General features: G+C 40.0%; 1 protein-coding gene across 2 annotated transcripts; it reads right to left on the reverse strand.

Annotated features, from left to right (window-relative positions):
* Positions 1-246: 246 nt before the first annotated feature.
* On the reverse strand, positions 247-16,041 carry LOC148866183 (uncharacterized). Of its 2 annotated transcripts, none has more exons than XM_088977733.1 (4): positions 14,256-16,041; positions 13,966-14,149; positions 13,773-13,874; positions 247-567 (listed from the first exon to the last, which is right to left on the reverse strand). In XM_088977733.1, exons 2-4 carry the CDS (start codon positions 14,104-14,106, stop codon positions 481-483), a joined length of 330 nt encoding a protein of 109 aa, XP_088833859.1. In that variant the 5' UTR covers positions 14,107-14,149; positions 14,256-16,041; the 3' UTR covers positions 247-480. The 2 variants fall into 2 exon arrangements, with proteins under 2 accessions (XP_088833859.1, XP_088833858.1); XM_088977732.1 differs by having other exon boundaries at positions 14,224-14,427.
* Positions 16,042-17,297: the final 1,256 nt, after the last annotated feature.

Here is a 17,297-nt window from a genome sequence, read left to right on the forward strand (position 1 = left end):
ATTTTCCTTCAAACCAAACATAGCCTAAAGTTAAATTAAGTTTTATAATGAACATATGGAAATTAAATAATTAGGTGTATCAGTCTATTGACAGATACGTGAGAAACCAGAGCAGGTTGGTATGTCAAGATGGGATGGACTGCAAATTAATAAAAATTGCTAGAAACCAAAGCCAGTTATCAGTGGTGCTAAGTTTATAAAGGGCAGCAAATTGGTAAACAAATACAGGAAAGAAACATAAGGAAATTTTCAGTCCACTCAATAGAGAAGCTGATATGTATAGTATGTTATCCAGGTATTTCAAGGAAATAACATGGACAAGGTATCCAATATGAAATTCATACTATAAATTGAAGTGCCAAAAACTCATAACCATTTTTAAGTACCCCAGTGACAGATAGTGGATATGGTACATCTGAATGAAACTGATGAATGCAGACACCAAACATAGAATTAAAATCATCAGAAAATATCACTTATTTAATACATGATGAGAGTCAGAAAGGTGACGAATCTGCTTGACCCATGCTTCTGGACATTATTTACAGCCCTTCCGATCTCGGTTGCCTGAGAAAATGGAACTTGATGAGTGAGAAAGATTGTGAAAAGACATTCCAACTTCAAACAATCAAGACAAATAGAAGGACATTTTGTCCTCTCAAAACATAGTTAGTTAGATTAATAAAACTGAATTAGTTTGAATTCAAAGTTCTCTAAGAATAACTAGAAGACTAGAAAACTAGAACCAAAAAACCAGAAACTTAAGAACTAAAATAGAAGGAATATCTAATTAAGTTGTTATCTAAGCATAAATAGAAGGATTATTCTCAATCAATCAGAACCAAAAACCAGAAAATTTAAATACAACTTAATTAAATTTACCAATTGTACATGAGACATCAATTTTGACTAAACAATCCACTCAGTAAATAGCAATAGGAGCAACCCAATCAGAACCAAAAAACACGAAATAGCTAAAGTTAATTATATCTTCTAACTGCACTAAGTAGTAACCAAACCATCAACACAATGAATAAAAGCCAAATTAGAAATTCACACCTACTATGAAGCAATGCTACTCTGTGACTAGAAAGGTACATGCAATGGAAGATATACAAGTTGCATGCATGAACAAAAACCATGCAATGCTATACATGGACAAAAGCCATTTTTCCAACTAATGAAAAATATGCAATCCTGCCAAAATGGATAGAAAAATTTAATTCCACACAGGGAATTTAAACAATATATACACCACTTCTAGGGAATTAAATTCAATACCAAAGTAGGGGAAGGGCCTGAATATGAATTGGGGGCTATCCCTGAGGGGGTTGATAGCCACCTCTCAGTGCACAACAGGGGAGAAACCATGGAGTTTGAAAGAGAGAGAGAGAGAGAGAGATTGCAGAGACTAAAACCCTATTTCAACATTTGAATTAAAAGAATTGGGTTTTTCTTTTACCCTTCAACAGAGAAAGTTTCTGTTTAAAAGGAATGGTGACAACTAAAGTGAGACAAGTTATTTTCCCACAAGAAAATAAGCAGAAGAAGTAGGACTTTCTTTTTCTTTTAATAAATATAGAATAGGGAAGGGAAAACAAATGTGGTGTCTTTTCCACTTCCTAATCCCATATAAAAATTTCTGTATCAAGACAAAGAGATGGTTTTTCTTGTAATTCCAATTTACAAGATGACCGATTTTAATAGTCTATGCTATTCTATAGACGTTGATGCAGAAGTAGAAGCAAGGAAAGAACTTATGGGGGGGGGGGGGGAACAATATTCCAATTCCTATACCAATTACAAAATTTTTGGGTTATAGGACATTGTTAGTTTTTTTTTTTTTTTTTTTTTAAGTTGGTGTCTTAAGAACATGTTTCTGTTTTATTTTGAAATTACCATTTATGCTAGCTTTCGGACTTACTATTTATAGTAATTCTCGTAATTACTATTTTTAGAAAACTTGTGACTTACTATTTCTAGTAATTTCTGTTGTCTTTAAATTGAGTTCAGATCTGCTCCTCATAGAACGTGCCACACCAACCTCACAGCATGTTTCAGCCGTGCATCTGGAACATCTCATACTTGTAAATTTTTAATTCATGGGAAAATGTTCCAGATGCACGGCTGAAATGTGTTGTGAGGTCGGAGTGAGGTGCACTGTGTGAGGAGCAGATCCGATCTCCTTTAAATTAAAGTAGTTTTAGTAGGATCAGGAAAGTGTTATTAGAGTTGTATAGGAGTTGGGCTCCTTATTTGTCTTAATGGGTTAGTTATGATTCGCTTTAGTTTTAAAGCATATAGGAATTGTGTTGGGTCAATTTCCTTATCTAAATTGAGTTTATAAATAGTCATTATAATTGGAATTCAAGAAGAGTGATTTAATGAAATAAAGATTTTTTTTCCTCTATTTCTTCTTCTAAGTGATCTATATCTCTGTTGATCTCCCTAACAACAAGAGTTCACCTCTCTCTTCTAATTTTTCTCATTCTTTAGTGCACAAAAGGAACCCTACTTGCTTTACCCTCCGTATTCTTAATCTCTAATAGCCTCTCATTCACCCTACCAAGCCCACCACCATATCCTAAATTCGTGTAACCCTAACCCATCCTACATCAGTTTGGTATCAGAGCCATATTAGAGTTAAATCAAGAGGTGTCAGAGCCTACCATGAAAATATGATGAACCCTACTATGAAGAAGAGAAGGGTCAACTCCATGGTCGAATTGACTCTATTACATCTAAATTCATTTCTTTGGAGCAGAAAGTTGCTGCAATGGATGACAAACTTGAAATTTTAAATGCCAAGTTGGATGCCTTTCTTATAGAGAAGGGTTTTGTTATTGGTGAAAGTTTTTCAAATACCACATCGAATGGAGTGTCTCAACCTACTTTGGCATCAAACATCTCAGCCCATTGTTCTAATGCTACCCTCTATTGCACCTACTATACAACAACATTTTCAGCATAAAATTTCTCTCAATGTTCCTATTGCAGAGGCTGCAAGTCAATAAAAAGTTGAAGGGGAAGAAGAGCAATCAGATTTGGAGCCATCTATTATTGAAGCTATGATATCTCATTCCAAGCCCATAAAGGAAACACCTAAAGAAGTGATCCAATTGCTTGAGGAACAACTTAAATTGCCTTACCATAAAGTTCTAAATGGTCACGGAAGGAATTAATGATATCCTCCCTAGGGTTAGAACCAGAGGTGTATGTCTGAGCCGTAATAGTAGTCGGGAGCTGGTTCTCCTGAGTAGCCATGTTTGTTGTAGGGAGCTTTCTTGAACCTTGCTGTCCTAACTTCTTATTCAGATCTAAACCCTATTTGTTACTCAATTCCTGAGCCCATTTCGGCTTCCCATGAAGGTCCCAGCATGTGTCACGAGTGTGCCGAGACTTCTAGCAATGGGTTCACCATAAATTTTCTTTGTCATCCACCCTTTTTTGAGAGTCTCCCTTCTTAAAGAGATTTCACCCACTTGTAACAACACTTCCTTTCACTTCCAACACAACTGCATCTCCCCCAGAATTATTCATCATATTTCTTCTACTTTCCTCTGACTGTACTAGAGCATATACCTCTTGGATAGATGGGAGATCCTTGCTTCCAAGGATCTATACTCTAATGGATTCATACATAGGGTTCAGGCCAAAAGTATACGCTTAGGCATCTTCATCACACTTCCAATCTACACTCTGATAGTGATCCAACTCCTTCTAGATGGAAGACAAGTCTAAATAGTACACAGAGAGACTCCTCTCCCCCTGTGTACAAGTAGAGGATTCTGCCTGTAACTAATAGATTTTTGCATAGTGGCACAATTCAGAGTAGGTTGACTTTGCTTGTTCCCAAATCTCATAAGCTGTTTCAACCCACATAAAATTTCTTCACACCTGAAGTTGCATAGACACTAAGATCCATGACATTAGTATGTTGTTTTCCTACATCGATCTGTCATGTTCAGCACTCCCAGAATTAGGTTCTTTAATTCTTCTATTTATATATCCTATCTTTCCCCTTGCGGTAATATATAACCTGATCCCCTTCGACAATTCTAAGTAATTGAGACCATCAAGAGGTACAACAGCCATAGGAAAGGATAAATCCATCTCTCCACTCAGTCCATTTTGCATTGAGGAAACACCAGATGTAGCAGAATCTTCACAATTCATGATAACTGGTTCAGATCACACTCAAAAGAGTTCCAAAAGACCTAGAAAAAATACAGTCCAACCTGTTTCCCTTTCACACACTGTATTATTTCTGAAAAAAAGAATATTGCACTAGGAAACTAGAGACAACCACCTTTTAATTTGAACACAATCCTTCAATCACCAAAAAAAAAGTTTTATACTACTATTACGACACTTACAGGTCATCACCGACCTACAAACTAACCACCAGACTGCTGTCGCAGCACACACAGGTCATCTCCGACCTACAAACACACCACAAACCTGCTGTCACAGCATATAGGTCACCTGTAACCTATAACTACCACAAGGATCACTCAATCCCACAAAAAAGGAAGGTACAGGTACTGATCACCTCACGTCAGTTGATCGATCCCCTTGTTTTGGTTCTGTCCTGATACACGATCAAGAAAAAAAAAAGAGGAAGAGAGAAACTTCTGAGATCAATCCAAAGAACTACCTTGGTTCTTCAGGGAAAAAATCAGTAGCAAGTGAAGGGAGAAGACAAAAGAGTGCTTTCTCAATCTCCTTTTAGATCAAATGGGCCTGCTCTGATACCATATTATCCAGAAGAGAAAGTGAAGAGAAGAGAGAAAAGAGAGGAGAAAAGAGAGAGAGATTTGTGAGCAAAACTCAATGCTAGCAGCGCCAGCTTTTTTGGTATTTATATTAGGGCGATCATAACATAATATAAAAGAAGGGGAATTACAATAGTACCCCTGTGAAAATAAACAGAAATAAAAAACAAAAGACAAACAGCCTATAAACACCCTTTTAACACTTCCAAACAAAACAATGAAATGAAAAGATAGAAACAAGTCACTTTGGTTCCTCCATTTTTTGTCTTTTACTGAAAAAATAAAACACCAATAATGACAGTCCATCTCAATAAAAGCGAAAGAAACCCAGGCTTCACACCCCTCCAAGCCACTTAACCCCATGAACAATAATAAAAAACAATGCAGATGCTCAACATGACTAGACAAAAGAAGGCAAAAGGTGGACTTACCTGTTCTTAGGGATGAATCCACCAGTGGCAGAATCTTAGGATAATTCCAGCGACAACGAAATAGACTTGATCAGTGGTGGCAAGAATCCACTCAGATTTCAGTGAAATAAAGAGGGTTGGATATTGGCTTATGAGCTGAAAATTGAAGTAACAAATCTGAAACAGGGGGAGAAACCTGCATCAATTTACTTCTCAACTCTATAGTCCCTATGGTATAAAATTGATCACTTGGAGACAATTGAATGAGAGAGTCAAAAGGATACAACAACTTATAACAAGTTGGTGGAAAGAAATAGGGCTTTTGAATTCTTAGCGGTACTGAACTCTAAATGTGATATTATAAAAGAGCAACTTCTCACTAGGGAAAAGTGTTACTTTGCCCCAAGCCTATTCTCTAGTGCATAGTGAGGAGAGTAGAAGGAAAAGTAATGCTACAAAATTCCTAAATAGAATCAGCCTTAGCAGCTATGAAGCAGAAACATGGTAGTGATAAAGAGAAAGAGGTGAGGAAGAAAGAAAAAAGGGAGGTGATCTATGACTATTGCAAGAAACCTAGAAACACCAAAGACACTTGCTGGAAGCTTCATCCTCATTTGGTCCTTGTAGTGATACAATGAACCAAACATGATGTTCCTTGTTTATGTGGTCCCATAAGTTCAGTTTTTATTGATTATTTCTTGCATTTATGCTTGCTTACTTAAACTAGTGTATGTAGTAAGGCATTTTTGTCCTTTTACTTAATGTTATGTTGAACATATAAATAATACTGCCTTGGGCGGCTATAAGTAATTTTTAGCCCATCACTCTCTTGCTCTTCCTCTACTCTCTCTTCTCCTCTTCTCTTCTTCTCTCTTCTTCTTTGGTTTCTGTTTTTGTTTTGTACCCAGAAGTTCTGCTAACAGCAGTAACTTCAAGTGTCCCTAAAAGAATTAAGAATGAGAAGGGGAATGCAGATGTTGCAACTAGTACTGATGCCTTGTCTGTAGTTAGAACAATCTTGACACAATTGGAGAATGAAGCTGGCATTACAGGACCACCTTAGTTTACCACTTCTCCCTTTACTTCCACTTCGGCTTTTGCATACTCAGGTACAAGAGTTATTGCTTATCATGCCTCGACTCCAAGTAACATTTGTCTTGTTTGGATTGTAGATTCAGGTGCCTATGACCATATGACCATTCTACCCTCATTATTTATCTCTTATCATATTTCATCGGGTAGAGCAGTCTCTATTGTTGATGGCTCTATTGTTCCCATCTCACAATTGGAGAATGAAGCTGGCATTACAGGACCACCTTAGTTTACCACTTCTCCCTTTACTTCCACTTCAGCTTTTGCATACTTAGGTACAAGAGTTATTGCTTATCATGCCTCAACTCCAAGCAACATTTGTCTTGTTTGGATTGTAGATTCAGGTGCCTATGACCATATGACCATTTTACCCTCATTATTTACCTCCTATCATATTTCATCGGGTAGAGCAGTCTCTATTGTTGATGGCTCTATTGTTCCCATCTCTAACAAGGGAGACATTAGAATGTCTAATGCCATTACTCTATCTTCAGTTTTACATGTGCCCAAGCTTAGTACTAATCTACTTTCTGTTAGTAGCATTATTAAAAATCACAACTGTTTAATGACCTTTTTTTCTTGATCATTGTGTTTTCCAGGATATGGTAACAAAGAAGGTGATAAGGACTAGCCATGAGGCAAATGGAATCCATTTGCTTAAGCATCCACCTAAAAGAAATAAAGGAATTGGACAGTCTTTTGCCTCTCAGTCTATGAGTCAAATTATGCTTTGGCATAATTGGTTGAGTCAAGTGTCTAGTCTACGGTGTGAGAGTTGTGAGCTGCAAAACATTGTAGATAAATCTATACTTTGAGTAATAAAAGAAGCATTGTTCTTTTTGAAATTGGGCATACTAATGTTTGGGAACCATACCATATTATTGTTATAATGGGATATAAGTACTTATTGTTTGTTGATGGTTATTCCCATTTCTCTTGGGTTTATCTTATGCGTTCTCATGATGAGGTTCTTACTTTGACTCGTACCTCTTATCAAATGGTTCTTACTCAATTTAGAGTTAGAATCAAAGTTTTCAGATCTGATAATGCCAAGGAGTAATTTGCTAAACCATTGAATTCGTACTTCCTTGAGTATGGGGTTATTCACCAGAGCACCTGCCATCATACCTCTCAGCAAAATGGAATAGCTGAGAGAAAAAACAGACATATCCTTGAAGTTGCAAGAAGCATTATGCTCAATTCAAATGTTCCCATACGTTTTTGGGAGGATGCAATTCACACAGCTGTGTATCTCATTAATCGTGTTCCTTCTCGTGTTCTCCGTATGAAATAACCTTTCACCTTATTATACCCTAACAAAGACTTATTTACTATCCCTCTCAGAAGCCTTTGGCTACACTTGTTATATTTAGATCTTGGGACCTCATCGTTCTAAATTTGATCCTAAAGTTGCCAAATGTTTCTTCCTCAGCTATTGACAAAATCAAAAGGGATATTGCTATAATGATCCTCTTTCTAGCTCTCAGTTTGTCTATGGGCATTACCTTCTTTGAGGGGTGTTTTTGATCTTGAAGTTCCCTTGCTTATTCCTGCTCTTGAAGGGAAGTTGTGTAGTGAAGGTCATTGTCAAAAATGCAAGCAGTTGCGGGTTTTTCACACCTCCTGACCCTATATCTGCCTCCACAGAGCCTTACCTCCTACAAATGGCCTTGACCATCCTATTGTAGTTCGCAAGGGAAAACGATAATGCACTACCTCCACTACCCATTGCATATCTCAGTTTCTTTCTTATGACCACTTATCATTATCCTATAAATCCTATTTGAAATCTATTCCTGATATATCCATTCCTAAAACTGTGTAGGAAGCTCTAACTATGCCTAAGTGGAAGGATGCAATGAGGGAGGAGATGAATGCATTTATTAAGAATGAGATTTGGTAGTTAGTTGATCAACCAAAAGAAAAGAAGCCAATTAAGTGCAAATGGGTGTTTATAGTGAAGCATAATGCAAAGGGCTCAATTAAAGGATATAAAACCCGACTAGTTGCAAACAGTTACACACAAACTTATGGCATTGATACTCTGAAACCTTTGCACCAGTTGCCAAGTTGCCAAGATGAACACTATTAGAGTACCATTGTCCCTTGCTGCAAATTTTTCATGGCCCATGTTCCAAGTGGATAACAATGATGCTAAATGGTGATTTACAGGAGGTTTATATGGAGTTGTCCCCTAGTTTCTATGATACATATACAAGCAAGAAACTCTGTCAAATGAAGAAAGCATTATATGGTTTAAATCAATCTCCAAAGGCATGGTTTGACAAGTTTAGGTTGGCTTTAGAGAAATTTGGTTAAGTGTAGGCCTACTCTGATCATACTTTCTTTATTAAGAGAAGTGGTTCCTCTTTGGCACTTCTTACTCTGTACATAAATGACATTGTGGTAACAGGCAATGATATCGATGAGATTGATTCCCTCAAATAGCTACTTAATAAAGAATTTGTGGTGAAAGACTTAAGTCACCTTTGGTATTTTTTGAGAATTGAGGTGGCTAGATTTAAACATGGTATTTTCATTTCCAGAGGAAATATGTTCTTGATCTTTTGGAGGAAATTGGGAAACTAGGAGTTAAACCTGCAAATACACCTATTGAATTGAATATAAGGTAAGTGCAAAAAGGGGTGAGCTTCTTGAGGACAAGACCATGTATCAACGACTGGTAGGAAAGCTTCTTTGTCTTTTTCTAACACGCCCGGACATCTCTTATGCTATTAGTGTTTGTTAGTTAGTACATGCACTCTTCCAAAACCACCCATCTGCTGGACACATAAAGATAGAGGTGTACACTGATGCATATTGGGTCGAATGTGTAGACAATAGGAAGTCTACCTTAGGGTACTGTGCTTTAGTTGGAGGGAATCTGGTTTTATGTGAAAGTAGAAACAAAGTATAGTTGCCCAACCAAGTATTGAAGCAAAATACAAATCCATGGTTCATGGAGTAACTAAGGTATTATGGCTGAGATACTTACTTGAAGAACTTGGAATTGAGTATGAAAAGCCCTTGATGTTGTATTGCGACAATCAAGCTGCCATTAATATTGCCCATAACCCAATATAGCATGATAGGGAAAAACATATTGAGGTGGATTGACACTTTATCAAAGAGAGAGTTGCCTCTCAAGAAGTGTGCTTGCCATATATTGCTTCCGATATGCAATTTGTTGATATCCTAACCAAAGTAGTCACTAAAGTCAAGATGGAGACAGATTCATGCAAGTTGGGAACGCTCGATATCTATTCCCAACTTGAGGGGGGAGTATAGACTATAGATATATAACAAAGGAGACTTGGTTCATATTTTATATTATTTTATATGTGGTCCCATCTTTATTATATTGTTTTTAGGTTGTTGCTAAGCTACTGTTATGTTATTTATAGTTTCTTATAGGCGATAGAGGAAATTTGGTCTTTGTAAAGTCTATCTATTATGACAACTTTTCTACTATGGTAATGACCAGAAACTCAGTTTTTCATAGAAGAACAAAGCAACAATGAGCCAAGACATCACTTTTTTTATAGGTAAAATAAGTATTTATTAAAGATCAATTAAAATAGGCAGTACAACTGTACAAGCATCCCCACAAAGAGGCATGAGGTGCTACCTCTTACACATCAAGAAAATTACAATTAACAATTACAACTGAGCCCAATACAAATTATCCTTGTTTACCCCCATATTTAGTTAACACATTTGTTGTAGCATTAGTCACTTTCCTGACCCAAAGCACTCTCAAATTCATGTTTTTGGATAGCCATATAAATTTTATCTTATCCCTAAAGCACCAAGTTATAGACTCTACATCATTCATCGATCCTACCACCAATTTTGAGTCCCATTCAATCTCCACATTTATCAAACCCAAATCACTTGCAATCTATACCCTTTCAAAGCAGCAAATAGTTATGCCCATGTTGAGGATTTTGTGCAGATTTGTTAGTTAATTTTGTTTGTTATTTGTTTAGACAGAAAATGTGGACAATAACACACTTGCTAGGACCCTTTGGAGTGATTTTTTAAGTTTTTATTCAGTTTTTTGTGTTAACCACCAATAAGGGCATATTAGTCATTGCACTCTTTTTTACTTAAAGTATAAATACTAATGGAGAGGGTGGACTCTTCAATTTTGATATGGTATTGGGCACTCAAACTTTTCTGGACTTCTTTTAGGGTTTTTACAAGAGGTGGTTTAGTTTCTAGCTGTTTCTGAGCCTCCTAGAGAGATCGATTCACTTTTCTCTCTTCTCCCATCTTCTCCTATAGCTCTCGAGAAGGGAGGTTTCTCTTCGGCTAGTTTTTTCTTCCTCCAAAAAAGGTTTTCTACCCCTATATGTGAGATCGATTTGATCTTGGAGGCTTTCTACCTAGCTATTTCTTACTTATGAACTAATTAAATTAAAATGGAGGATTGGAGTACTAAGCAGAAGTCAACCAATGACCTAGGTCAGGTGTAGGAAGTACCAATTGTCTTTTTAGATTTGGCATTATTACTACGATAAAATTGGATGGTAGAAATTATTTAGAATGGGCACAATTAGCCAAGATAGCTATTGGTTCTTGTAGAAAATTGGAATACATCAACGAGGAGAAGCCTGGTAAGATTCCTCCCAGTTGGTATAGGAAAGTTACATGGTGTTGTCTTGACTATGTAATTCCATGTTACTTCACATTGGTAAAATTTTTTAGTGGAATAATACTATAAAGGAGATTTGGGATGGAGTAATTGAGAACTATTCCCAAAAATAGAATGTAGCTAGAGCCTCTTGCTGAGTATTTCTCCATGCTGAAAATACTTTGGCAAGAGATAGATCACATAAAGATTGTGGTTTGGGAGAGTACAAAGGATGCAACAACCTATCAAAAGTTGGTAGAGAAGAATAGGATCTTTAAGTTATTGATCGGACTGAACCCTGAATTTGATATTGCCAAGCAACACATCCTTTCTAGATAAAGTGTAACTCTTCCTCAAGCTTATGCCCTTGTATTTGGAGAGGAGACTAGGAGGAATGTCACGTTGTGACAGTTTGGGGTTGACCAGTCGACTATGAATATGCCAGAGTATAATTCTTTAGGTCATCTTTCTTTCAATTCATTAAGATGTTTGTTTCCAAAATTGTTTGAATTCGTTCAGATGTCTAGTCTAGAGTGTGAAAGTTGTCAATTGGGAGAGCATTGTAAACATTCTTTAAACCAAGTAATAAAAGAATTTATGCTTTTAATATTTTTCACACTGATGTATTGGGGGGACCTTATCATATTTCTTCCATGGGTGATTACTGTTATTTTTTTTCATATGATTAACTCGGTGTTCTTAGATATATTTGATAAGATCTCGTGATAATTTACCTATTTTGCTACTAGAATTCTACCAAATGGTTCTCACACAGTTTGGAGTGAGGACTAAGATTTTCAAATCAAATAATGCTAGAAAATATTTTAAGAAGGATTTGACCACATTTTTTGGAAGATAGGGTGATTCATCAAAATAGTTGTGCTTATACAATTCAACAAAATGAGGTAGCAGAGAGAAAATAGACACATTGCGGAGGTGGCAAGAAGTCTTATGGTGTGTGCTTTAGTTTCTGTTCGTTTTTGGGGGGATGCAGTTCTCACAGTCGTATATTTCATTAACCATGTACCTTCATGCATTATGGGGTTTAAGGTGCCATTTAGTCTTTTTTTTCTATATGGGCGATATTTCATATGCCTTTGAGAGTTTTTGGGTGTGTTTGCTTTATTCACATTCTTGGTCCTCATCACAAGAAGTTAGATGCTAAAGCCAAGAAATGTGTTTTCCTTAGATATGCTCAAAACCAAAAGGGGTATTGTTGTTATAATCTAGTGTCGAAGAACAAGTTTGACATTATGGATGCTACCTTATTTTTCTCTAGTGGTTCTCCTTAGGAGGAATGCTTTAGGGAGTAGTGTTAGACAGTTTTGTATGCCCTTAGCTCACAGTTTTGATATACTTTTGATATTTAGTGTAAATAAATAAAGTACATATTTGATTCATGTTGTGTTGTATATTTCTGTGTAAGACCCTTAAACTAGACACTTAATGAGACTTATATTAGTTTAGAACATTCATAGTCGTTGGATAAGTCTGGGGAGATCTATCCTGCCAAGGCTGACACTGGTGTGCTGCCAAGTGTTGGGGTGACTTGTCTCAGCCGCCAGGGTGAAACCCAAGGCACATGCGATGTACGATTACTTGAATCCTTGAACCCGAACCAGATTTCCAGTATTGCCCTAGACCTTGGAGATTGATGGAGCAAAACTGGAATGCTACACCTGACCCCTAGACCCGATTATAGTACTGCACTGGGTGTTGGATTAGACTGTCTTTGATATGCCAACCAGTGAGATCTTTAACAGGGGTCAAAACCTAGGTATGTTGGGACATTTTGAAAATTCATTTGAGTGAGTGATCATAGTGACGAGATCAGCCCCTTTGTCGAACAAAGATAATGATCGGGGATGCACTCTCTGATGGAAACCAAATTGTCGACATTTGATTTCAATCGTTGGAATTTGTTTTGCAAAATTTATAGATATGTATGGTTTCAAAATGTTTACAAATGGTTTTAATTCACGGGATCTGTAAGTAGAGAATGCAGCACTATTCCTTGTAGCCAAGGGAGATGTCCTCTCTTGTCGGGCAGTGCTTGATCATTATGGGCTGAGAGGTCAAGTGTAAGGCCATTTAGGATAATACCTGATGGGCTAATCTTACATCTGCCCATAGTCCCTGGGTTTTTGTAAGATGGCTAAGTGTTGGGCCCATGGGATCCATGTGATGGGCTCAAGGGGTTCACTGAACTTTCTAATGAATTCGGACATGCCTTGTAACAAAGGCTGGGCCGAACCCATGTGAAAAGTGTGTAGATCAATGCTTAGGTCTCACGCCATACAAAGAAGACTAATTGGGCAGCAGTTTAGAAGACTATTGAGCATTTAATACATATTGGGCCTAAAGCCCATTTCGATCTGGATTGATTTGATAAGTCACTTAAGGGGACGGATCTGAGATTAGGTTAAGCCCAAAAGTTGATCTAACCTGCAGATAAGATTTAGAAGAGTTCTAATCCAAATACAGATTTAGATAAAGGTAACTCCTGATATGATTTGGAGATTTTCTTAATCATTAAGAAAAAGGAGAAAACCCTAGTTTTGAATTACTTGAATTCAAACCCTAAGTGTTTTTAACAGAACTCTCTGCATTCTTGAAATAAGATCTCAGATAACCCTAGAGAAGAAAATAACAATTCGTCACCTTCTTCTCTGGTATTCTCCTCCGGCAGCCGCCACTACCTTTTTTGCCAGTTCGAGTTCTCAGTTAGAAAAGATAAAAAAAAGGTTCTCGGTTGCTCGTGTGTGCTCAGAGTCTAAATATACAATGAGAACATGATTAATTATCATTGACCCCCTACACAACAAAGGGTGACGTGCTCATACAGGTTTGCCAACTTACCAAATTTTGCTCGTTGTCGGCACCGAGCAAGACACCCGTTGACTGGTCTGCAGAGCTTACGGAACTCTCATTGATGACCCGTCCGCCTCCGCTCTCTGCTAGCTGCAATAACGATGAATGAACACATTAGCAAAATTGTGCTTATAACGCAGAAAAAGCGATAGATCGTAGTCATCGCCATAGGGTGGCTTACCGTGTCACCAACCTCATAGCAGCGCCTTAAACGCGAAGCAGCCCTCTTCTTTATTCGCCCACTCGAGAAACGAATGATACCCTGCGGAGGATGACCCAAGAGTCGCGATCCTAGAGAGCCTTCGGTCGTTGGCAATCGCATCCACAAATTCCATAGGCTAAACCTTTGGACTACCAGTAGATAGCTGCAATGAGAGACAATGGAAGAATTCGTCATATTTATAGAACGCGATAGATGGGGGACCCGCATAGATCGTACCCTTTTGGTAATGGGCGGGCGGCTACTCAGACCTTCTTTTATCATCGGTGGGACCCCCTTGCGTTTGCCTGCATCCCTTGCTGAAGGCCGCGTTGCGATAGAAATAGGGACGGCACCCCGGTTGGCAGCGTGATCCTTCGGAGGCTCTCGGACGTGGCGAGGTCTAGGGGATTTCCTGATGAGCTCCTAGAAACCCGCCAGCAACGCATAGAGATAGGTCAATTGTAGGGCCTTGCATCGCGGCTCCCCGTAGAAACCGACAACTGGCAAATGCGAACAACCCGGGAAGGCTTGATTGTGTTGAAGAACCCAGAACACATCCTCTCCGGTAGCCTGTAGAAACTGCCCACCGAAATCATCATATCCGAATTGGCGCATTATCTGATCCGGGTATCACCCTGAGCCATGCGATCAACCGCGTGATACCCGCTGCGACATTATTTACATCCAGAGCGCAATGTTGGTCCGCGTCGACAGGGACAGGCGTGCCAACACAAAACGACATAGCATGGGGAAATGTCTGGAAACGGGGCCTCCACCTGAACCCACCCAGGGAACCCAACTGAACATCGGTCTCAGCTATCAAGAAACTTTTATGGTGATTGACCTGTAACCATCGTTTCCCCCTACAAACCTCAAAGGTCTTGTCCTCGAGCCCATTCCCCTGCAAAGTCGCTATTGGAACACTGCGACGTGCAAAAGAACATGAGGCCACCACAAGATCAAGCCGCTCGTAGAGGAACATCCAGAGGAACGACGCACAAATATAACTGATGCAACATTTGCAACTCGGATCCACCAGCTGCTTCACAGTGTCGTCTGGCAACTTGTACAAATACCCCACGAATATGGAAGCCAGGGGAAGCTGGTGACAGATCGCGGAAGGATGGCAAGGGGAACCAAAGAAGTACGCAATCCATAGTCTGGCGGACCCGGGAAGAGGAACCGGGATAGCACATACAGAATAAACGCGACGAGATGGCATTGACTATCCCTACCCCTCACCATCACATACAGAATAAACGCGACCGCCATGCGACTCGAACCAGAACTCTATCCTGTGTTCTAATGACATCTTCCCGCGAGATGTGGTCTGGTCCTCCCACACCTTGAAGGAGTCTATCGCATGAAGCAATTCGTCGCATAACTCCCTATAATCCACAGGGACAAACTCGATGTGCTGCAGATGATGGGCGGACAGAGCACCACCAACAGGCAACGCCAACAAAGCGGCTGTGTCCTCGACCACCAATGTGAACTCTCCAAACGCCCCAACGAACGTGTGTGCGACAACACCACAATTCCACCGGACGGTACATGGGGTTTTCAAACACAAACTCCGCCCATGCCGAATAATTGTTGGGGAACTTTGAGCTATCAGTCCTCGATTCCTGGCACTTGTAGGACATGGATTGATCCGAATGTCCACAAAGGCAATAACAACTCGATACCTAGAATAGGGTCGAATATGCCTTCTATACCGCTCGCCACAGGAACAGGAGGCCAAAATCCCTGTTCCCCAGTAGCGGCCAAAGCTGTTTCCCGTTCTGAAAGCATTTCAGCCATGTCAACCGTTCCCATGAAATCGACGAAAGGGCATTCGACCCTCTTTCTGTTTCTCTTCTCTCCTCCCTCTGCAGTTCTAATGTCCCGGTGGTGACGCGGAGCCATGGGTAGAAATCCAATCGAACCTCCAAAGAGTCGATGATGCAGAAATTATCTTCGTTCACAAAGGTGTGAGCACAAGCACGCCCGGTATGCTCACACCCTCTTATAAGAACCCTCTTCAATACTAACGCGCGACGCAGAGCGAACAACAACGAGGCATACGAACAGATGCATACTCAAATCTCGATGGGTTACTTAGAATGAAAGCAACCATGTAGGATTCCCCAAATACCCCCAGGCGCAAAATCGAGCAACACTATCAACAATTGCCACCTGTCCGAAAATATCTATTCATTAAGCCCTGACGGGACAATGACTTGGATCGCCTCTGCCGATTCGAATGTATATCTTCTTTCTGCAAACCATCCTAGACTCGATGGAAGGGTAGTTACAGGGTGCTGCTGTGTTATCGTAACACCATCGGCATTGTAGCGTGAACATAGCTAGGTAGTCCAGTTGAACCGATTATACATGCAAAATGAAATATAATATTCATCAACCGGCCCACTCAGCCCTTACAATTTCGGTGTCCCAAAGTAGAGGTTCCCGAGCCTCATATGTCGATAACTCGGCTAACTCCGCTTCGCACTCCGCTATCATGCGGCGCTGATATACGCATTGCGCTTCAGCCTCCGCAAGGTGCTTAGTAGCCGCCTCTATCCTGGCTTCCGCTGCCTCCACGCGATGATGCTCATCCGCCAAGGACTGACCATAGACTAACGGTGTGCCTCCAAGACCCGCCTTCCAACGATTGAAGGCGGCGAGACTGTCGCAAGTCTTCACCCACCGTGCAAGAATGGGCCATGAAATCTGGTCGTGTAGAAGGTTGACGACTTCTGACATCACCGACACGAGTGTATTCAGTGCTGAACTGACAACGATTGAAGGCAGTTCTGCTGCAGGTAGCCATCCAAACCGAACAACTGCCTCTGCAAAAGACAATACCCCTCTCGACACTACAAACTGGTCTTGCGGGCAGACGCCAGGAATGGCCACTCCATCGGCAATATCGTACCCCAAAGGGGTGATGTCATTTTCTTCACAGTACCGCCCAAGCTATGGAAAACCATAGCATATTCCAACGACGATGCTGACCCTACTGGCAGCGGCGAATTATAACCTGATGTAACCATTCTCGACCCGGTGGTGGCGTACCTTAGTGACGAGCTACTTGGTGGCAAACTGCCTGGTGGTGAACTACCTGGGGCGAATTGCCTTGGTGGCGAACTGCCTGGGGGCGAACTGCCTTGGTGGCGAACTGCCTGGTGGCGAACTCCCTGGTGGCGAACTGCCTGGGGGCGAACTGCCTGGTGGCGAACTGCTTGGGGGCGAATTGCCTTGGTGGCGAACTGCCTGGGGGCGAACTGCCTAGTGGCAAATTCCCTGGTGACGAACTGCCTGGTGGC

The sequence above is a fragment of the Nelumbo lutea genome, chromosome 3 (genome assembly GCF_056320005.1).
Source record: "Nelumbo lutea isolate HS-2025 chromosome 3, American lotus-T2T, whole genome shotgun sequence".
Taxonomy (NCBI): Eukaryota; Viridiplantae; Streptophyta; class Magnoliopsida; order Proteales; family Nelumbonaceae; genus Nelumbo; species Nelumbo lutea.

What these genes read in the sequence shown, in the direction of transcription:
- LOC148866183 (XM_088977733.1), bottom strand. Translation starts at nt 14,106, where the DNA reads ATGCGATTGCCAACGACCGAAGGCTCTCTAGGATCGCGACTCTTGGGT. An exon ending in GCTATGAGGTTGGTGACACG is followed by an intron (nt 13,875 to 13,965) that starts GTAAGCCACCCT and finishes TCGTTATTGCAG; the next exon opens with CTAGCAGAGAGCGGAGGCGG. An exon ending in CCGACAACGAGCAAAATTTG is followed by an intron (nt 568 to 13,772) that starts GTAAGTTGGCAA and finishes CCATTTTCTCAG; the next exon opens with GCAACCGAGATCGGAAGGGC.